Genomic DNA, 23,462 nt, shown 5'->3' on the forward strand with positions numbered 1-23,462 from the left:
AACCCTTTGCAGACCTTAGAAGATCTTAAAAGTGGTTTGGCCAAGTTTGCACCAAGAAAAGCTCATGCAGACTTTTTTAATGAAACGTCTTCGAAAAAACAAACAGTTTAGAGATGACAATGTTTGCGCGACCCAGAAAAAAGAGTCTTCAAATATCTTTTTTAAAAAAACAATCTGACCAATCTCTTTCTATGAGTGTCTTAGGGATCAGCTAAGACCTATGAGTGTTCATAGTCAGCTCAATATTTATTTTATGAATATTATGGGTCTTGCACTTCAAAAAGTGGAGACAATTTATTATCACAAGTTTTTGTCCACCTCAATAAATAAAAGGACATGGAACAAATTCATATTACGATATATGTAGACAAGGGATGCGTCTCCGTGCTAATTAATACGTACATAGATTTATCTAATTGTAAAGCAGTACATAGATTTATAAAGCTGTACAACCACTATATCACAATTATATGAAAATTTAAAAAAAAAAAAAAACTAGCATTTAAGCAGTACAACCACTATATCACAATTATATGAAAATTTAAAATAAAAAAAAACTAGCATTTATAAAGAAATACATTTTAAAAAGAAGTGTATACATGAGATATATCTACAAAATATCAGTTAGAAATTGTACAGTGCTATATACAAGAGGAATCATAAAAGCTTTTAATTTCCCTCTATATATATGTGTATATATATTATATATGTGTGTATATATATTAAAGCTTGAGATTGAATCTTAAAAGCTTTTCCCATATGGAGACTTCCGTGGTTTTCACCAAACGTGATGTCACTTGCTCCAAAAAAGCAATGAAGGGTGGTTGGAAATCAGCCATTTTTATCATTTGTAAGCTCTATATATAATTTTCTCTTCATCATATGTATATATCCATCCATACACACATATAATAAGAATAATAATAAGTAATTTGAAGCATGCAGTTGTGGAATTTGGAGAGCGATTTGCATACTATGGAGTGTCAGGAAATCTGATCACGTATCTGACGGTGGTTCTGAAGCAGCCTTTGTCCACCGCAGCCAAAAATGTGAATTTGTGGCACGGCGTTTCCGCCATCTTCCCCATCCTTGGTGGTTTCCTTGCCGACTCTTTTTTTGGACGATTCAATACCATTGTGTTCTCATCCCTCACGTATCTCTTGGTAATCTTATCAAACTACTTACTTCTTACTTTTTTTTTTTTTTTCCCAAAGGTGTCTCCACCTCATCTCAACTTAATTTGCTTCTTTATCTTAACACGGTTCTACATATTTATTTATTTTTTATAATTTTCATATGTTATAATACATATATCTTCATTTTCTATTATAATTAAGCTTTATAAAAACAAATGATAGGCTCATTTAAAGTATTTTAGGATCAACTTTAAATAGCTATTGATGTATACGTCATTAGTTTGTCCAATTTAGAATTTACTAAATTAAGTTCACCTTGTTTACGTGAATACTTTTTTTCATATATATATATATATATATATATATATATATATATATATATATATATATATATATATATAGGGTAATGCTAGACAAAAAACCCTAAAAATTTTAGGAAACTCTGTAAACTCAAAGCTCCCGACTTTTTTTTTTGAAAAAAATAACACATGTAATATACATGTTTTTAAGAGTTTTGGGCAAAAAAAAAGCGCCGGGTACTTTTTTTAAAAAAAAATAAACAAGTTTCAAAAACTTCGTTGACTAACATGTGTTAGACAAAAAATGCTGAAAGTTGCTGAAATTTGTTTTTTTTTTAAAAAAAACCCTTCGTCGCTTTTTTTGATTTTTTTGGCCCAAAACTCTTAAAAACATGTATATTACATGTGTTATTTTTTTCAAAAAAAAAAAAAAGTCGGGAGCTTTGAGTTTCCCGGGTTTCCTAAATATTTAGGGTTTTCTATATAGCCCAACCCTATATATATATATATATATATATATATATATATATATATATATATATATATATGTATATAGGGTAATGCTAGACAGAAAACCCTTAAATTCTTCGGAAACTCTGGAAACTCAAAGCTCCCGACTTTTTTTTTTTTTGAAAAAAATAACACATGTAATATACATGTTTTTAAGAGTTTTGGGCCAAAAAAATCAAAAAAGTGCCGAGTACTTTTTTTTTTAAAAATAAACAAGTTCCAAAAACTTCGTTGTCTAACATGTGTTAGACAAAAAATGCTGAAAGTTGCTGAAATTTGTTTTTTTTTTAAAACAAACCCTTCGGCGTTTTTTTGGCCCAAAACTCTTAAAAACATGTATATTACATGTGTTATTTTTTTCAAAAAAAAAAAAAGTCGGGAGCTTTGAGTTTCCCGGGTTTCCTAAATATTTAGGGTTTTCTATATAGCCCAACCTATATATATATATATATATATATATATATATATATGTATGTATTTAGGGAAAAGTTATAATGAGAACCATCTTGAGTTGTAAGAACCATAAGAACTAGGTCTTTCAAAAAAATTTCTAATTTTTTTCTCATAAATCTTAAAAAAAATCACTTGTTTCAACAAAAAATAAAAAATAAAAATAAATGTTGCATGCAAAATTTTACTTCAGGTGTGAAAAAAATTTCACGCCGTAACAAAATTTACATCAGGTGTAAACAAAAATTACATCAGATGTAACTAACGACTCGACAATTTTTTTGCAGATGTGTTTATAATATTTTCATCTACATTTGTGCAAAAAATTATGGCAATATTCGCAAATCTCCTTACATTCAAATAAATAAAGTTTACACAGTAATTTCTAAACATTGGCAAATTGTACCGTAAAATCACATATCTAAAATTCTGAAAAGGCCCAACAACGTTTTTGATTAAAAAATACAGACCCTTTAAATTTTTTTCGAGCCCTATACCTGACACTTGCTCTGGGCCGGCCCTAATATATAAATGTAAAACATGATGATTCATTACCGAATTTTTTATGTAATCATCAAATAATTTAAATAAAATTCACTAACCACCAAATCTTTTTTTTTTTATAAATTAATTGGGATTCATTAACCACCAAATCTTTTTTTAATACAATACATTTTATGTTATTATTATTATTTTCCAAAATAAAATTCATGTCTTCTAATAGTAATAATTCAAAGTGCTACACTATGTATAAAAGAGATCGAGATCCAAGTAGAGTAGCTGAGGAAGAAAATATAACATGATACATGCTTAATGTTTTAATGGAAAGATATATGAATAAAGTCCAGAAAATTTGTTAAGTTACAGCAAAACAGAAGATAGACGGGCAACAAGCTGCGCCGTCAATCATTAACAGACATGAGGAAGAAAATATAACATGATACATACATACATACATATAACTTAATGTTTTGATTGCAGTATATAATAGTTTTTTCAAGTATCTTTTGTTAAAATTCATTGACAGTACTCAAATTTATGTTACGTGGGCCATCAGTACGTGCCATGATATTTTCAGTATCATTTGTTACTTTCTTATTTAGCCAAGTTGGGTGACCAAAGTATATTTTTAAAATGAACATCACGATGATAATTGATAATCACTTTATCATTGTAACATCACAAATAATAGATATAAAATATGTAAAGTGCTTTAAAATATGTACAAGTGAAAACATTAGATTACTAACTAACAATAATAACTTAGAATTTACATAACTTTATTTGAATCGTCATGGAAGTACACAAGTTCATAGAAATATATTGACAAATGTGGTTTTTAGATGTATTTATGACAAATGTTATCATATTTAATTTATTTGATACCTTCACAAAATTGAAAATTTAATTATTAAAAATATTTTGATCTATTTATGTAAACCACTAGTTATCAAATTTAGATATAGTAAATTCTAGACTTGAAATAAAACTAACTACAGTGTTATAGACTATAGTAACACATATAAATAGTTTTACAACCGTAGTTGAACAATAGCGTATTCATTCATGGATTACTTATTATGGTAATTTTTTATAACAGGGATTGGTATTGTTAGTCATATCTGTAGAAGCAATACCTTTGAACCATCGCATGCTACCCTTTTTTGTGGCACTTTACGTTATCAACATCGGGGAAGGTGGTCACCGTCCCTGCATCCAGACCTTCGCCGCCGACCAATTCGACAACAGTCACTCTGAGGAGAAAGCAGCCAAGAGTTCGTTTTTCAACTGGTGGTACTTGGGCATTGTGATCGGAGCCACTACCTCCACACTTATTGTCATTTACGTTCAAGACAATGTCGGATGGGGTTGGGGGTTTGCGATTCCTGCCATAGTGGTGGCGTTGGCGCTGGGAGTGTTTCTTTTTAGAAAAAATACCTATCGCCGTGAGGATCCAGTTGGTAGCCCATTTACAAAGGTGGCTCATGTGATGGTGGCGGCGTTTAGGAAGCGACGCTTGTTGCCGGAAAACAGTCAGGGTATGTGTGTCAATGAAGAAGAAAGCGGTGACACAACGATTCATCCCTTGACTCATACCAACCAATTCAGGTATTATTATGACATTGTTCATTATCCTGCTTAGTGCTGTTAATTACCCACCATTAACACTTGAAAACAATCGACAGGTTTTTGGACAAGGCAGCTATTATAACTGAAACCGATGTATCGTCAGGAAAACGCAACCACTGGAGACTTTGCACTGTGAACCAGGTGGAACAGGTGAAGCTCCTCTTGCGGCTGGTCCCAATATGGCTATCTTGCTTGATGTTTGCGGTAGTCATAGCGCAACTTAGCACCTTCTACACAAAACAAGGCAGCACCTTAGTCCGCACAATCGGTTCCACCAACTTCCAACTCCCACCCGCATCTCTTCAAGTCCTCCCAGGCCTAACCATCCTAACCGCTGTCCCCCTTTATGAGCGCCTCCTCATCCCCACTGCCAGGCGCCTCACCGGCCACCCCTCTGGAATTACAATGCTCCAACGAATCGGATTTGGGATTCTCTTCTCAATCTTGACCATGATCGTATCAGCCTTGGTTGAATCAAAAAGGGTTAGAATCGCCACAGAGCATGGATTACTCGATAATCCAAATATAACAGTTCCAATGAGCGTATGGTGGCTGGTACCACAATATGTATTGATGGGTATCTCAGACATGTTTACGATCGTGGGGTTGCAGGAGTTGTTCTACGATCAAGTGCCGGACGAGATGAGGAGCATGGGGGCTGCTGCTTATTTAAGTATTCTCGGTGTCGGAAGCTTTATGAGCAGCGCATTGATATCTATGATACAAGGAATTACAGCCGGGCACGGTGATGAATGGCTAAAGGGGGATAATTTGAACAGGGCGCACCTTGATTGCTTTTACTGGGTTTTGGCATGTTTAAGTGGGTTAAGTTTGATTTTGTATGTGGTTTTGGCAAAGGGTTATGTTTATAAGGAGGCTCAGAGGGATGGTGAGGTTTAGTGTGAGTGGTGGACTGTAATAGCTGGTCTAATATTTGTCGGAAACTGTTACTCCGACAAATAATAGTTAGTTGCCAGATTTTATAACGTTCATACAAAAAATAAAATTGTTTGATAATCGTTTTTCTTAAAACATTCTCAAAACATTAATTCCACAATAGACAAATAATAGTTAGTCGTGAGACTTAACGTTAATACAAAAAATAAAATTGTTTGATAATGAATTTTCTCAAAACATTAAGTCCATAAAAGACAAATAATAGTTAGTCGGTTTTTCTTAGTAAAAGAAGTTGCCGAAATTCAGAAACGGCGAAAACAACTAAGGAGGGGAAAAGATCAAATAGGAAGTTAATTTTCGCTAGAAAGGATAGGAAGCTATAGGACTATGACATGTGACAAATTTTAAAATAAAGAGAAAGGGTATTTTAGTCAATCCAACTCCTTCTTCTTCCTTTTTCAAAACCCAGTAACTTCAAAACCCACCATCTTCAACCATTTCTTCACTTTCTATCTCAATAATCACTACATTATAGTGCGATTTTCATCACCAATCAATGATTCAAAACCCGATCAACGTGTTCTTCAGCTTTTTTGAAGAAAACCCAGTTTAATTTAATAAAAAAAATCTCGTTTTTTCCGGTGATTTTGGAGATAATCACTCGATTCGTTCGATTCGAGCGTTAATAAGTGTTTCTATCATTCAAATTTTGTCAATTGATGAAGAAACCGGCGCTCGATCCATGTAAGAAATTCTTTAATTTCATTTTCACGATCTGGGTTTTTGATTTAGTCATTGCGTTTTACGATATTTGCGGGGGTCCGGGGGCGGCAGCCCCTGGTAGCGAGGTCCCAGGGGCGGCAGCCCCTGGCGGGGTCCAAGGGGCAGAGCCCCTGGCTGGGGTTGACAGTGACAGACAGTTTTATGTGTCTATTGCGTTTTAGAAATAAGAGTTTTATGTGGTTTCTGGCTATTGCGTTTTAGAAAAAAACACATTTTTAAGTGTTTTTAGTCATTGCGTTTTAGGTAAAACACATTTTTTAGGTGTTTTCACTCCATTGCGTTTTAGAATGAGTCATTTTTAAGTGTTTTCTGGCCATTGCGTTTTACATATAAGGCATTTCTTTGTGTTTTTGGTGCATTGCGTTTTAGGTAAAACACTTTTTTATGTGTTTTCTGGTCATTGCGTTTTACAAATAAGACATTTCTTTTTGTTTTTGGTGCATTGCGTTTTAGGTAAAACACATTTTTATGTGTTTTCTGGCCATTGCGTTTTACAAATAAGACATTTCTGTGTGTTTTCTGGCCATTGCGTTTTACAAATAAGTCATTTCTTTGTGTTTTTTGTGCATTGCGTTTTAGAAAAATGTCATTTTTTAGGTTTTTTTTCATTGCATTTTACGTAACTGGTGGTTTTTTTATTGCGTTTTACACAACTGGGTTTTAATTTTTTTTTTAAAATATAGCAATAGTATACTCGTTTTAAAGATAAAAAAACGCTCGTTTTTTTCGTGCAATTTTTATAAAAAAATAATGTCGTATGAAAGAGTTATTAACGTTTAAAAAATGGGGGGGAATTGGAGGAGAGAGAAACTATTGGCTTTGATTGACTAGAATGCCCTTGAAAAAACTCACGCGCCTCTTTTCTTCCTTTCAGTTTCCCTGATTTAATCTTAGCCCTTGATTAACTTAATGGATGATCAAGATCACTTCCTAGCCTTTCTAGCCAAATAAACTTCCTATTGTATCTCCACCCACAACTAGGAATAACAAAACAATTTTTAAGGGCAAGCGGGGCACAATCGGTGACCCCATGCGGGGACCGATTTTGCCGAGAGGGAAGGTGCCGCCATTCAGGCGGGGAGTGAAATAGGGGACCAATTTCGGGGAGGAGGCACCGAATAGGGGAGGAGAGAGAAGGTGGGCCCCCCATTCAATCAACCAATGAAAACTTTTTTTTTTTAATAAAAAAACAAGTCACCTAAGAGAGGAGTGCCGCCATCAAATTGAGGTGTGAGGGGAGTTTAAGATGGGAGTTGACGTGACACTAGCTGATTGGTGGTGCGTAAGAGAGGGAACTCCCATCTTAAGGGAGTGCCCCTCTCACCCTAAGATTTGAGTTTGGTGGGTAATTGTCCTTTCACCTTATCATTTGATCAAGTAGGCAAAGAATGCTCAGTTGGTAGATGCAATTAATTAATCATTCAAGAAAAGACAATCACAACGGTTAAACATTTGATTTTATATGATTGATATAAATTGATAATCACGACAAAGGTTGATTGAGCAATTTTGCAAGAATTATTTACAATCAAGCTTGTCACAAGGATATGGGGTACCAACAACAATACAATACGATACAATTTCAGTTCACTAATCACTAGATAGGTTTGTTTACCGTTGATGACAGAATTTCATGTTGACTGTTTATGGCTGAATTCAAAGTTGAACGTCCATTTTTTTCATTGTTAAATTGATTGTTCGTACTATTAACTCACTAAATGTAATGTATGTATTGATTGTATATTTGTTTCAACTCTTAGATAAAAATAAGTATTATAGTTACCCCTTCCCGTCCTAAGTCTAGGAAAATGGTGGGTCAAGGTCGTGCAATGTGTTAAAATAGGTAGGGGTCAAACCGAATTCTATGTAAAAAATAGTTTGGGTCAAAAGACTCAAAACGATTATAACAAATTTGGATCAAAATTGACTCGGGTTGAAATCAATTTTTAGATTAAAAAAACTATCAAAATGGGTTTAACCTATTTTTTTTATGGCGGATGACAATGGGGAGGTGACGATCTAGGTAGCGGAGAAAGAGGTCCATTCCATTCTTAACAAAACAAGTCCGGTACAAGATCAATTTTTATTTCCAAACATAAATCCTTGCAGGAACGTGTAGACATTCCCACTAGCATAAATATATAATTACTAATAACTTATGAAAGAAATTTATATATAATCAACCTACCTACGGTACTTAAACTTAAACGAGAAATTTTGTTTGGGACCCCTTTAGAATATGGGCCCCATACAGTTACTCACCCTTTGAGATGTCCCCAGGAAATTTCATATGCTTTACCCATTTGAACATGCAAGGTGGATTTTATCATGATGTTTTCAAGGGGTATTTAGGATTTTTTTTTATTACAACTATTTATACGTTTATCACATTTTAATATAACAATAAGTAGTAGTAAGAGTGTTTGTAATTGTTTTTATGAACATAAATTAGTAAAATAAGTGGTTTGAATCTACTTCTCGAGCCATTTTTGGGAAGACAAGATTGTTAGTGCTCACCTTAGGGTGGGCATTGCTCGCCTATGGATACTGGCATGCTTAATTTACCCATTTTGATCTATACGCGTATAACTGCATCGATCATCATGTCTTTATACAACCATAATATGTAAGATAGGCACGATTTTTTGAAAGACCATGTATGCATCAATATATTAGTTACTTTGAATCTTTGATATGGTCTCATGAAATTTCTTTACAAAAAGAAGTGGGGAAAGAAAGTGTTTAATATATTTAATTTTTTCTGTTCACAGGAATAAAGAAGAAATGACTTCTTTTGCCCCCCTTTTTTTCTTTCTTATCTTGTTTCATTTCATGTGGTTTGAATTTTCTTTAGCCTTACAATTTGATTACAGAGTTATGTAAAAGTTATTCCACAAGTGTTGTATATTTTAGTTAAGTTTAACTATTAAATTCAATTCAACATTTTTATACTTTTTTAATAACCAACATTTTTAATAACTTATAATTTTTAAAATTTAATAGTTTAATATTTGAAGTGTAAAATGTATAAATACATATATTTGGACATTTCCATTATAGTTTACTTATAAAAACATGTCTTTATCCCTTTTGCCTTTGATACTTTTGGCTCCCTAGCGCCAGAAGCTATCTTCAACGGGTTATCCACAACAATTGTTCGACCCCAGGGGGGCAGGGGTTTGTGTTCGGGAGGTTGGGGTTTGCAATTCAGAAAGGATTGGCGGCGCAGCTTGTTGCCCGTCTACCTTCTGTTTTGATGTAACTTAACAAGTTTTCTGGACTTAAAAAAAATTGTAAAAACAAATTTAATGGTTAAGGGTTTAAGATGAGGTATATATTTTCTTAGATTTTTTTTGTCTAGTTCAAACTTCAAAGGACATTTATTTTACTATTCATGCCTTAGTTTGCTTTTTGAATGTCTTCCTAGTTCAAACTATTACATGCTTACAAGAAGGTTTAAGAACCTCCACCTGCTTTTCCTTTTTCTTTATATGCATCACATTTTGCTTTTTGGAATATCTCCCATGTATAAAAATGGACCACAGTCAAGTGCACATGGAGATGTTGTACCCATGCAATATTATAATTCATAAAGAGAAATGTAGGAGTTGAGTTCATTTGAATTAATTCAACAATGGAGTTAAGTGGAAATGACAGTTTCACCCCTCAGTCTTCTTCTACACAACTATCTATTGAACAAGAATTCATCATAAGCAAGACTCTACTCACTCATGAATCCGACATGATTCGTGTGGATTGCAAGATTTTGTTTCAAGCCATGGAAAATGTCATGTCATATGCGTCTAATTCAAACAACGTATATATATATATCACCCCTTGATTCATTCGGTCATCTTCACTAATATTGTTGTCTTGATTCATTTGATCATCTTTATAACAAAAGTGTCATTTTTTTTTATCTTTTCAGACTGTTGAAGTGCATACTCTTGATAGTATTGAGAGCTTCGCAACAAAAGAAACTTTGGAGCATGCCATTTATAAGTTGTCACGCGCGGTATTCTATGAAGAACTCACAAACGCAAATGTTTATTGCCGATTTGATCTTTTTTATTATCCTAATACAATGCTAGTGTCTTGTTGCAGATACTGTGTGAGTGTCATAACACGACAGATATGCACGCTCAAACTATAGTTTTACTAGAGATGTTAGGGAACTACAGATGGGATGCAAAAGTGGTTTTGATACTCACGGCATTTGCAATAAGTTATGGCGAATTTCGGCTCATTCTTGAGGTTTATTCACACAATGCATTAGCAGCGTCACTTGCGGTACTCAAGAACTTGTGTTGGAGAAATTCCGAAGCGTTGAGACCCCAGTTTAAGGCTATGGAAATGCTAATAAAGGAAATGGTGGAACTCGCTAAGTGTGTAGTGAGATTCGAAGGGCTGCCTCTACAACTTGTACTTCATGATGATCACGCTTGTACGCTTATGGCCGGTGCGAAGTCTAAGATCTATTTGGCCACTTATTGGATCTTTAGAAGCACACTCACATCTGCTTCTCAGATCACAGACTTGATTGCCATGAATCAGGAGCAAGTGCCTTTTCTTTTCTTTTCTTTTTTTTTTTTTTTTTCCTTTTTCACTTTTATTATTTATTGATTAATTCATCAAGATTAAGTCCATGGTTGTAAAAATCACGCCTAGCCTCCGATTAGTCGCCGATTAATCGCTAGTCTTAGGTTCCCGAGCAATTTTCATCTAATCGACCAATTAATCGCTAGGTGGTTAACAGTGGTCAACTCCGGTCCTAATCGGTGGCAATCTAGCAATTCCGGCCAGATTCCGGCCAAAACCAGTAAATTCTGGCAATTAATCCTATCTACTTCAAAATATGGGTCGAAGATGATGTTAAAACATGTCTACTTAGAAAAATGACATATGAAGATGTGTGTATGTACTTACAAAACTCAAAATTACATATAAAATTCTAATTCGATTAATCCCTACTAATCCTGATTAATCGCTAGTTGGTACCCCGCCGTCCAACTCGCGTCAAGCTATTCTTATAACACTGAGATTAACTATTTGAACTTATGTGTATTTATTTTTGAATTTATTATCGATGATTAAAGATTGAAACTTTTATGCAGGAATTCGAATACAACCGTGAATGCAGCATGGGGTTTGTCTAGTTTGGCTCTTAGGTTGAGCAGATTATGCAGTAGCCTCAGAATGCAGGTTGATGCATATCAAGAACAGATAGGTAGAACCTCTAGGTTATAACGAGATAGAGTATACGACTATACCCACCAAATCGAACCTTGAATCTTCTCATCAAGGATAGATTTTTCTATTTATTGTTTGCAGAGCCGAAGTTGTATGAAAAGCTGACGGTTCTTCTTGAGGATCACACAAAAGTTGATAATCAAGAATTGCTTCACTTATTCTTTTCTTTGAATGATGATTTGCCGCTAAAAGATTCTTCTTCTCAAGAAAAGGTAAGTTTTTACTTTACAAAAATCATCTATAGCTAGATAGAGGCACAATGCATTAAAGAGTACCTACACATACATATACATGCACTTATAAATTATTAGACTATAGGCCCACGGGCTCAGTTAGGTTTGGTATCAGAGCCAACCTAGGCTCTATATCGTTTCCGCCGCGTCACATACAAATAACAAAACCCTAGCCGTCACCACTTGAGAAAAAAAACCCTAGACAGGGCGGCGTGCCGCCACTGCCGCCCTGTCCGGTCCCTGTTCATTTTCCGTTTCCGTTTTTTTTTTCAGTTTTGTCTTCAAATAAAGCTTCGTCTTCGGTTCTAGATTCACCGGTCTTCTTACGGTTTCTTACCACACAGATGATGCTACGGCTCATCTTGTTGATTTCGCATCTCCATCAAGCCGCCCCTTGTCGCCGTGCCGCCGCCGCTCATCAGACTACGGTCTTCCGCCGCGCCGCCTGCAGGATTACGATCCACCGCCGCTGCACTGTCGTATTGGTTGCCTCTTATAGGATTACGAGATCATTCAAAATTGTGGATCGAAGATTATGGATTGAAGATTGCAAGATTATGGAATTTTGACCGAAATCGAAGACAATTTTTTAGGGTTTATTATTGTTTTTGTTTTCAGTCTAAGCTTCTAGTTCCATCCGCTACGACTGCGGGGGAGTATTAGACTATAGGCTCACGGGCTCAGTTAGGTTTCTAGGGTTACTCGTAGTCCCTATATATTGTAACCTACTCATTCAATAATGATCAATCAGTCTTTAATAATCTTACATAAATAAGGATATGAACTTTTTTTTTTTGAAGGGTGACTTTCAATATGTATATAGACCATTGATCACTCATAACAAACTGTTGCTCTTCTATATTTTAGTGAAACTAAAAACTAAAAAAACTTGTTATTGTAAAACAGGTTGGTATATCAACATTGAAACACAAGGTAGTTATGCTTTTGGTTTCAAAGCCAGATCTTTTGCCGATCGAACAAACTCTATTGCTACTACACCAAACTCATGAGCATCCCGACAACAAGAACATAGAACATGATTATGAAATCATGTGGGTCCCAATCTCGTCTTCAGAAACATGGACTCTTGATGAACACATAAGTTTTGATTACTTATCAAACTCGTTACCGTGGTTGTCAATCAGGCAACCATGGTTGCTAAACTCAGCAATAGTCAAAATGATTAGACACGAATGGAAGTTTGAAGAGAGGCCTTTGTTGGTAGTATTAGATCCGCTTGGATCGGTTTCAAATTATAATGCGATTGATATGGTGTTGATTTGGGGACCGAAAGCTTTTCCATTTTCGGATTCACGAGAGAAAGAACTTTGGGAGGAAGAAAACTGGAATCTGAAGCTTATGTTAGGTGGAACAGATCACTTCCTAACCAAGATGGTAAGATTCTTGAAATTGGTAAGCTTATATTGTAGTTTTGATGTTTCTTTAAATGTATTTTATATTTGATCTTTTATTAAATAAAAATAAATAATTGAATAATTATTGTTAAATGATTGCAGTGTAGTTAACCCACGACACCTAGTTAACGGACAGTTTAGTTAATGGCACTTTGCTGAGATGGCGCTGATGTGGCAACACTTTTTGTTAGTTAATGGAAAACTTAGTTAACCCACAATACATAGTCTAAAGGCTGCTGCGTTTTCGGGTTTGGACATGCTTACTCATTAGTCTTGTTTTCAGGTGGAAGGAGGCGAAAATATTTGCATATGTGGAAGTGGTAACCTAGAATGGATCAACGAATTTGATTCGAGAATCAAGAAACTAAAAAACGCACGGTTGCAGCTTCAAGTGATCTACGTTGGAAGCAGAAACTCGGTTGAAAATGAAAGCATGAGGACAACATTAGCCGATATCAACAAAGACAGTTTGTTCACTCCGATAAAAGTTCAGTTTTTCTGGCTAAGGTTAGAGAAGATTAAAGATTCAATTCTTCGGGCCGGCCAAATTCAAACGTTTGCAAACTATGAAACCATGTTGGAACGAGTCTCGGAGTTGCTAGACACCGATGATGATAACACCAATTGGGCGGTTTTTGGATGTGGGAATTCTAGTGATTTTGTGATGTTAAAAGGAAACAAAATCGCGGAGTTCTTTGACCGGGTTCCTGACTGGGCCAAAAAGGTTGCAACATTGGGGTTTGTGGGTGCGATCAGAAGCGTTGATGATGAAGTTAACGGTGCGGTCGCTTGTGATCACACAACCGAGGTTCCTTATGATGAAGGAATGGTTCAAGGAACTGTGGTTTGTGAGAAATGTAAGCGTGTGATGAGGCGTTCTATAGTTTATAAATGTGATGGATCCAAGTAGAATGTCATAAGGTTAGAAAAGATGATTTTATTTTCTTGAAAAGCATAAAAAATAAGTTTAGTTTTTGTATAACAATATCAATAATGGGGTCCAAATATTTTGGATTTTGAAGACAAACACTTGGATGAGATTTCAATTCGATTTGACCTACATTCAGGGCTGCAAGGGTAATTCTTTTATTGCTCTACCTCATTCATGAGAAATTAAAAAATATAAGACCAGGATAATAACTTAGCGCACAAGATAAGATAAATGGGTCTAAATAAAAGAATTAGGGCCAACTCCAAAACCTCCTTACCGATCTTCATTAAGCGTGTTGCCTTGTCTTTTTATTAAACCGAGCCCAATCAAGACTCCACTAACCCAACAACACGTGTATAAAGAACAAACAATACAAATAGCAAAGTAAACAGCAACAACAACTACAACTACAACCATACGCAATTATGAACTAACACCGAAAACATAAATACAAATAAGACAATCATATAACATTACATTACATTTTGGTTTTAAAGCTATAAGTGCTTATTTCTAAAGATGTAACATAATCATATTTTTAGATAATTTTTCATTTGTTTAAGATTATTTGATTTACAGTTGTTGCTTGTTCAAAAAGCCCCTATAGCTCAGTGGTAGAGCGCCAGTCTTGTAAACTGGAGGTCTGTAGTTCGATCCTGCATGGGGGCAACATTCTCAGTTTTTAACATTTTCTTAACCTTTTTGCCCTCACCAATCTCAAACCCATCTCCTTTTTATCTTTGTTTCTCCCAAAACACCCACAAAATAAAAAAAATGTCTCTACTTTTTCATAAGATCCTACGCAAACCCATCAATGGAAACACAATTCGAGCTTTAATTACCCATCAAAACCCAACACAATCATCAATTCCTCATCTTGTTCATCAACCCCAACCCAACACCCAAAACCCTTTTCTTGAATCTTTTTCTGATGACAAATCGACCCTTTTCAATCGGCTCCATATTTACCCTAGTTTTTCATTTGGGTATTTCTTGAATCCGATTTCTTCAACTGGGTCACCGGATTTTAAGACCGAGGAGGGTCCGGACACTGATGGGTTGGGTTCGAGTACTGGGATGATCTGGGCGGATAGTGTGAAGAAGAAAAGAAAGAAGAAGATGAATAAGCATAAGTTAAAGAAGCTGAAAAAGCGTCTTCGTCACTGCTCTTAAACTAAGGTGGTTCTTTTGGGCAATAAAGATTTTATTTTTCTTGATCTGGTATTGACGATTGAGATGATTCTAGCAATTTATTTCATAAGAAAATTGAGATGTTTGATGCTGTTTTTTGATACATGTGACTGAAATTATGCAATTGAATAATTGCTCAACTGTGAAATTTATGATTATTGCTACTGATTTATTAATCAGGTTGTTCTTTCAGTGAACTGTTTATTCAACTTTACATTATATTGCTTAGTGAAATGCAAGGTTTTGAGTAACTAGTGATAATCCGCGTAGGACTCAGGTTTTTGCTTTGTTTATAGGTTGAGCCCAGTTCAATGGAATTAGTTTGTTGGAGGTTATGATCAGTTGATCATGTATAATTCTTAACCATGTAGGTTCGATTTACCGAACAGCCTCGGGCTTCTGTGTCAAGTTCCTTACCAAATTCAACGATGATTCATTCCTTTCCTACTTGAATGATTTACCAACCAACCTCTAGTTTATCGACAGTGGTATCGATATGCATGTAGATGGGCTGGATTGATCCGGTCGTATTATCTTATTTGATCCATGGTTTAGTCAAATTGATAGTGTTTGATCATTTAGGTGAATGTTTAGATCCATAGTATGTTGTTATTCACCTTTTTGTAATTATGTTGTTGAAGTTGTAGTGTAAAAAGTGTATGTATCATATCATATTATGTTTACAGATTTGCATGGTTCCAAATGTCACGCATAAGAAAATTAAGGTTTATTTGAATTTTGAAGTGTTGTATTGTTTTGTTTAATTGACCTGATACAAACGGGTGTTGGTCGTTCCAAAACATGTAGGAGGTTGTATGCATTTTAATACCTTTTGAAGATATATAACCGATTAACCGGTTTGAACAATTTGATGGTTTTATTTTTAGCTATTTTTTAGTTTGCCCCGTAAAAGATAAAACATATTTGGCAATGGGCTTTTTTTTTTTTTTTTTTTTTTTTTGTAATTTATGGATTGATATGTTAATTCCGGTATTTGTTTCTTTGTAAATCTGACACTCATCCAACTATGCAAATTATTCTCTGACATTTGGCATTAGCTTCCCTATTGGTTAGATTTATTGAATGATCGTTGGTTTAGTTAGTCTCAAATAACCGCAGTTAGGATTGTGCAGTTCACGGATTGGACCCATGAGAAGTTCAGAACCGCATAACCGACCCGTGTGCTGTTATAAGGGTCGGTCCTGCTTCCTGCTTTTGTAGCTATCTGGTTTCATTGTGGTTCTTAATATGTATGTTGAGATATGCATAGATTCGGATTGTACTTTTCAATCTTCATCCTCTTGACCTCTTCATAGTTCATCATCTGCCTAAAGTCCTAAACCATGGACCCATGGAACCAGACCGTGAAAACCTGCATCTAATCGACCTGTGTATATGTGATAAGGGTCGGTCCTAGTTTTGACTACACGCTCAATACAGTTTCGGTCCTGGGTCCGGTTTGATGGGTTTGAACAGATGATCACCCCTGACCGCTGTAATCAAGTCTGTTCAATCCCAGACGATATCAAGTTTGTTTGAGACCGTATAACAAATCCGTATGAGATACGATCCTTCAAATAACTCCTTTAGTAAGTTCGTTCAAGTCAGCGTATTACTTCTCTTTAACAAATTGACAGATTCCAAGAAGTCCGTTTGTTTCTCACATGTCAGCAAACTTGTAAACAACTCCAAACATACCTGTAGACCAAGTCGCTAATCAAGTTCGTCCGGCACAACCCCATACGAATTTTAGACCAAGTTGCTCATCAAGTTCGTATGACATTAATGTCGTTCCACACTAACTCCGCTGATAGAAGTCCGTTCACAAACTCCGTTCCAAACGAAGTTAATGTCTGTTCAATATGATAAGTTCCACAGTTGACACACAAGTCCGTTGATGTAAGTTCGTTCAAAGTATAAGAGTGTGGAAACAAATAAGTCCGTACTGAAGTCCGTGTACTTATCAATCTATCAAGATTGATAATACGGAGTTATTAGATGTACGGATTCTATAACAATCTCAAATAGGTCCATTCATAAACGAAAAACTAAATGTCTTAAAGGACTACAAAGCAAATAAGTAGGAACACTACTAAAGAACATGAGTAGTGTGGCATCCCTTTGTTAAGCCACTCATTAACTTAAAACAAACGCATGGGCATATATGTATACATCAATCCACCCCGCTTCAATTTACCTTGTCCTCAAGGTGAGAATTAGGATACTCCCGCATTTGTTTCCCATGTTGCATACTTCCGAGGGTGACCGACCCATTTCACCAAAGGCAACTCGGGTGAAGTAGGCACTGATACGGCATTGTCTTTGGTAAACTGGCGTGAAGAACATCGTGGACAAGAGCCTCGGGTGGTAATTCCGACCGGTAAGCCACATATTGTAAAAGCTTTGTAATCATTTAATGTTTTTTTATAGTTTACACCCAAAAATTGGGTTTTGGTGATTTTTTTTAATGGAAATCAGTAAGGTTTTCGTTCTATTGTGAAGAAAAAATCGGCTATGTACAACGTGAACCACATTTACAAATTGAACCAGATGGACACACCGTACAAGCTGAGCTGATTCATTTATAGTATGACTAGACAAAGGTTATCACTTGGCAATTTTATATTTTATTGTACATTTTAACACTTAAAACACTTTAGTTGATTCCTTTATATGTTACTTTAAGAATATATTACAAATATTTTCATCGAAACTCATTGCTACAATCTGAGAATAATAATGATAACCGTCCACGTGTCAAAACCCCAGACAAAGCACCAAAAGGGTTTACCAGAAAGCAAAATGCACTCCTACTGGCCCCCTCTTTCGCCTGTTCTCATGTAATAAAATGACAAAGAGGGATCTCAGTAGACTGTACGGCACAAAGTCAAACCCCTTTATTTTGTCATCTCCCTCCAAATTATAATTAATATTTTTTTTAACATGAATAAATCAAGATTTCAAACATTTGACACTCATGCTAAAATCATAACGAAACCTTTTTAATTATCAAACAAAGTTCATATTTAAAACAATGAAATCACTTATTATTTCTTTTAAATGGCTAAGATTCTATGATTATAGAATAGGGTAGTATATGCTCTAAAAACCCGACAAAGTACAAGTAAAAAGAAAATTACAACAAAACTTTATGTTTACATCTCTTATATTAAAGTCGCTCCATCTCTCCCCCTCCAAGCTTTGCATCTTACTTCTACATTTAATCCAAAGAAACGAATCTTAGTCTTGATATCTTCCATCATTCTGTCATCCAGTTTGTTTATTCCGTTGAACTTTATCATTCCGTGCTCTCCAGATATGCCACATTGTAGTTTGATAAACCGCTCCTATTACTTTCTTCCAGCCTCTCGAACCCGCCAACGTGTCTATACTTGCCATGATTTCTTTACATGAATTGAAAGATGTTACTGAAAGTTTTCGCCACACTTTAACAAGATAAATATTATACCAAATTATCATATTTCTTTCTACATGTCAAAAGAGTTATCTTCTTGAAAAATGTTGTACCAAGAGCAAGTAGGCCGACAGTGAGCTACTAAGCTCTGGTTTCTCTGGTGCAATGCATAGTATAAACTAAAAAAAAAAATATTAAATAAATAACATGCAAAAGGAGAGAAAAAATATACTCATCAGTCCACATTAAATTAACCAAATTTTTAAAACACATGGAATTAACAGCCGGTGTTGTTAGTATCATCGGAATCTACATCTCCTACAACTGTCAAATTACTACTACTATTACAACATTCGTTATCCGTCAAGCACAACCGTGTTATCAAGCTCTGTCCAACGATCGGCATTGGCTTAGTTAGCCTCTGGCCATCTCGTGGCGGATCAAACACCACTGGCATGTACTCCTCCTCCTCGCATAGAAACCTAGAGTTCTTGAAATGCTCCTTCAATGCGTCCACACCCTTTCAAAATTTTATTGATATAAGATTTGTGTCAATGAGAATAATATATGAAACTCGATTAGTCTGAAAGAACCTGCAATCTGGCGTAAGAAACTTCGCAGATCTTTTTGGAGTTAAAGACCTCCCAATTTTGTTGGTGAAACGCCTTGTAGAACCTCATTGTTGCCTCTGGCGACGTCATGTTTACGAACCCATATCCTACGTTACACTTGTTCCTGTATTTTAATGATTCAACAAATATGTTAGGATCCTTCATGATTAAGCATAATCAATTTGAGTTAGAAGATAAGCAAGACATACATGAAATCAATAGGGAGGTAGACGAAATCATAGGAAGACAATGGTTGCTCTACGCCACCGCCATCGTTGGTTATCTGCTCGTTGCACTGAATGCAATGACTATCGAGCATGTTTAACAAAAGTTTCTGACTGCACCATCCAAGAAAACAAAACTCAAATTTTCCATTCTAAATCTATAAATTCAATAACACGATTAAATAACGAATCGACCTGTATTTATTTGGAATGTTCTTGATCATAACCGTAGTTCTAGAATCCGAAATACTCGATTCAGAAATAACCTCATCTTCCTTGATAAAATACCTTGGATCATACTTATTTCTCGCTTGTCTCAAACCCTTCCTTTGTTTAGTCCAAGCACCACCACCGGTTTGCTCTAGTGGTTTTGCTTCGGTCTTCTTTAACTGAGGTGAAGATGGCGGAGGTGGACGGTGATAAGCACGTGATTCCAGCGTAAATTTGTGACCACTGGGACGGCTAAACTCCACGACCACCGTTTTGCCGTTAATTTCTTTGCCGTTAAGGCCATTACGAGCTTTAGCAGCATCTCTAGTGTCGTAAAACTCGACATACTTGCGGTTCTTTTCCAATCGCGTCCCTCGCAATTCCTTTACACATCCTTCAAATGTACAACTAGATTAGAAATTAACTAGGAACTAAACAAAATTATTAATTAGTCAAAGAAAAACATCAAAATGACAAAAGTAGAGACAAAAGGGAAACATAAACATCAAATCAGATTGATCCCAAAATAGTTCAAGAAAGCGACCTATCATGATATTATCCCTAAATAACTATAAATTTATGCAAAACCGACATGAGAATATTGTATTAACATAAATTAAGATGTGATAATTGTTATTATTTTCTACACATACATACATAGAGTAGATTATTCTGCAAAAACTCCTGAAAATAAAAACTGTACAAAGATACAATAAATCGTAAAATATAACACAATGTCGAGCAAAATATAACAGAATGACGAAAAATATAATACAATGTCAAAGAAGAAAAACACAATGTCACAAAAATTACACAATGACACAAATATAGAAAAGACACAATGATGTAAAAAAAGTCTTCTGCAAGCTAAACACCTGAATCTTATATCGTAGAGTTCGACGAGATATATAGTTTCTAATACCGCTTGACTTGGGTCAATCGAATCCGTTCGTTTAATACCTTTTTTACGAATTCTTATTTTTTATAAGAATTTGTATTTGATTTTAACTCCATGTACACACATGATGCATCCACTTTCGGAAAATGTTTGAATAAAAAGACTGACACGAATGTAACGCAAACATTAATATATAAAACAATATATAACTAGAATAAAATTTTCTAATTAATATTTACCAAAAGCTCCAAAAGTCTCTCTAAGGCTTCTAGCATCAGAGTTGAAGTTACAAACAACAAGGGTCCCTTGGTTGTAGCCATCAGGAAGTTCAGCCGCAACCACCGGGAAGGTGAACTGAGCCCAGACAGCACAACCGGCGATCAGGCCAGGGCCGGCCGGCGGAGGGACCGGAACCAACGAGTAACAGCTAGCATGGTACACCACCAGTGCATCAAAGTGTTTCCGTAGACGATACTGCTGCTGCATGTGTTGCAACTGGATCACGTGCAACGCATTTGTCGATTGCCGGATATTGTAAAAATGTACGGTAACTAATCCTTCTCTTACCCTTTCCATTTGTACGGCTCTTACATCTCCAAAAACTTCTAAATCTCTCCGAACTATCAGTTCGGTCACGTGAGATGGGACTGAGCTTAGAAGTAGAGTTCTTGTTGGAGTGGGTGATGGTGGTGGGAGTTGTGGTGGTGGTGGCAAAGGGTTGCTGAAGAAGTTGTAAGGGTAGGAGTATGTGTGTGAATAGTAATCTGGCCGGAATTCTGGTGCAGTTGGGTTTAAAGTGGTTTTCATGGCCGGAAAAGTGAAAATGTGAATAATAATAATTTAGATGTTGATAGGTGGTTGTTTTTTGTTTGTAAAGTGTAGGGAGGTTTGAGTTTGTAGGGTTTAGTGTGTGTGGAATATATGGATGTGAAGGGAAGGTTGGGTGTTTCGATAGAGGTTATATAAGTGGAAATGTTCGTCCAAAAGTGTGACTGGTTTGACAACCCCCAGAAAACAAAAGCATGAAAAACCAAGCATTAAATACCAAATGTTATTTATGTCAGAATTTGACCAAATAAGTATTTGAGTTCCATTTAAAAGTTTTCATCTCAACTATTCAAAATGTTTTCCTACATCATGTAGAAAAACCAGTTTTATAACGTATTTTCTACGAAAACTGGTATAAAAAATTTCAGATTTCTTAATAGTGTACACACATTAAAGAAATTAAAAGGATTAGGAAAAAGAATATTACACACGTGCTATAAAATAATGTTGAAAATAAATCACTAAGTACGGAGATAATATCGGTTTCTGGTGTTTTAAGATACTTGTAAATAAAGTTTAACACCATGAATCTTAAAAACAAGATTATACATTAAAAGTCCGATTATAGTACATGTGATTATACATATTAAGGTATAATCTAAAAAGGCAATGAGTTGTGGAAAAGGCGAAAGCAATAAAGTGAAATCACAACATAAAATGTCACCTTATCTCGACTATGATCACGGATGCTTTGTTAAAAAATGACCATGGATGAAAATGGTATATATGAAATTAATCTTCTATACAATATACATGTTTATAACTTTCTCTATTTCGTATTTAATTAACTTATATTCATATTATTCTTTTACATGGGATTCATGGATCATCCATACACAACTACAAAAAGAATAGTAATAGCAAAAGGCCACATTCACTGCTAACTTTGTGATGGTCTTGCAATGGAAATAGTTCGCCCAAAATCTTGCAATGAAATTTGTGACTTATCTTACAGTAGAGTCGACTCCTTCAGTCGATAGCTAGTTTAAGTTTGATTTACAGCCAAATGACCAATATTTTCCTTCATAATAATAATGACGAGATTTATGATGGAAATCATTTGCCATGGACAACAACGAAATAAGCCATCACAAAATAGCATTAATTTGTCGGAAATAGCTTCACTAATTTTGCAACAAAAACTACTTGTCTCAGATTTCATAGCCATCGTTTGATCAAAGATGATTAATCATGGTCATGACTAGTGAAGATATGGGATTATGGTCAAATTTGGTTAACACAAAACCATGCCTCATCAATAGGGTAAATCTTTGGCCTACTTGCTCATTCTTAGTCAAAAACAAGATCATACTTAGCCACAACCCATAGATGGTCTAATTGGTAATCTTTGTACGACAATGGGTTAAACATAGCCTTACTTTATGAAAACATGAACAATCCTAGTAAAAGTTAAAACATAATTAACTACAAGTGGCCAAACATGGTCATGACTTGTGGTTAGTCAAAGTGAGCCATATATGGTAAAATATTGTTAGTATTGGTCAAACAAAGCTATAAGTGGTGAAACATGGTCATAATTGGTTAACAATGGTCAACCTTGACAAATCATTAATATAATTAGTTATAACTGACCTATTTTAATTGTCTTTAGCCAATTAGTAACGGTTATTTAGGGTGTAGGGAGTGGTTAGACATTTGAGAGTGACAAACTAAAAAATCAACCAATGAGAATGTGCCATGTCAAAGTGGTAAACTATGCTAAAAATGTTGGCAATGGTTTAGACAATGGTGAAGTGGTAAACTATTTTTTTTTTTTAAAAAAGAAAAAATATTGTGATTGGTTGAGATTGGAATGGACCCCACCATAAACTACCCTCTCTCTCTCACCAACTCTCTTCACCGAATCGGTGTTCCCTCACCGCTCTCTCCCTCTTTTTCGGTAAACTTCATGCGGCAAAATCACCGGCAATGGTTGCCGATCCGTGCCGGGTGGGTTTGCCGCCCCCACTCCGGACACCCTTATGTTTGTCTCTAAACGTTAAGGGGACTAAAACTTGTAACAACTAGATTGTTGGGACAAGGACAAATTT

General features: G+C 35.3%; 3 protein-coding genes and 1 non-coding gene across 4 annotated transcripts; 3 read left to right on the plus strand and 1 right to left on the minus strand.

Moving 5' to 3' along the window:
- The first annotated feature begins 729 nt into the window (after positions 1 to 729).
- LOC110923435 (protein NRT1/ PTR FAMILY 5.4) lies at positions 730 to 5,557 on the plus strand. The gene is made up of 4 exons (XM_022167527.2): positions 730 to 850; positions 946 to 1,163; positions 3,996 to 4,504; positions 4,582 to 5,557. Exons 1-4 carry the CDS (start codon positions 760 to 762, stop codon positions 5,423 to 5,425), a joined length of 1,662 nt encoding a protein of 553 aa, XP_022023219.1. The 5' UTR covers positions 730 to 759; the 3' UTR covers positions 5,426 to 5,557.
- Positions 5,558 to 9,762: 4,205 nt separating this feature from the next.
- On the plus strand, positions 9,763 to 14,152 carry LOC110923009 (protein SIEVE ELEMENT OCCLUSION C). The gene is made up of 7 exons (XM_022167206.2): positions 9,763 to 10,022; positions 10,134 to 10,220; positions 10,310 to 10,761; positions 11,320 to 11,432; positions 11,537 to 11,667; positions 12,595 to 13,083; positions 13,387 to 14,152. The coding sequence occupies exons 1-7, from the start codon at positions 9,840 to 9,842 to the stop codon at positions 14,011 to 14,013; spliced, it is 2,082 nt and encodes a 693-aa protein (XP_022022898.1). The 5' UTR covers positions 9,763 to 9,839; the 3' UTR covers positions 14,014 to 14,152.
- A 479-nt stretch (positions 14,153 to 14,631) lies between these two features.
- On the plus strand, positions 14,632 to 14,703 carry TRNAT-UGU. The gene has a single exon. It is a non-coding gene; the product is annotated as a tRNA-Thr (tRNA).
- Positions 14,704 to 18,879: 4,176 nt separating this feature from the next.
- On the minus strand, positions 18,880 to 21,476 carry LOC110921914 (protein terminal ear1 homolog). The gene is made up of 5 exons (XM_022166240.2): positions 20,823 to 21,476; positions 19,671 to 20,079; positions 19,461 to 19,589; positions 19,234 to 19,375; positions 18,880 to 19,160 (listed from the first exon to the last, which is right to left on the minus strand). The coding sequence occupies exons 1-5, from the start codon at positions 21,388 to 21,390 to the stop codon at positions 18,918 to 18,920; spliced, it is 1,491 nt and encodes a 496-aa protein (XP_022021932.1). The 5' UTR covers positions 21,391 to 21,476; the 3' UTR covers positions 18,880 to 18,917.
- Positions 21,477 to 23,462: the final 1,986 nt, after the last annotated feature.

The sequence above is a fragment of the Helianthus annuus genome, chromosome 17 (assembly GCF_002127325.2).
Source record: "Helianthus annuus cultivar XRQ/B chromosome 17, HanXRQr2.0-SUNRISE, whole genome shotgun sequence".
NCBI classification, from domain to species: domain Eukaryota; kingdom Viridiplantae; phylum Streptophyta; class Magnoliopsida; order Asterales; family Asteraceae; genus Helianthus; species Helianthus annuus.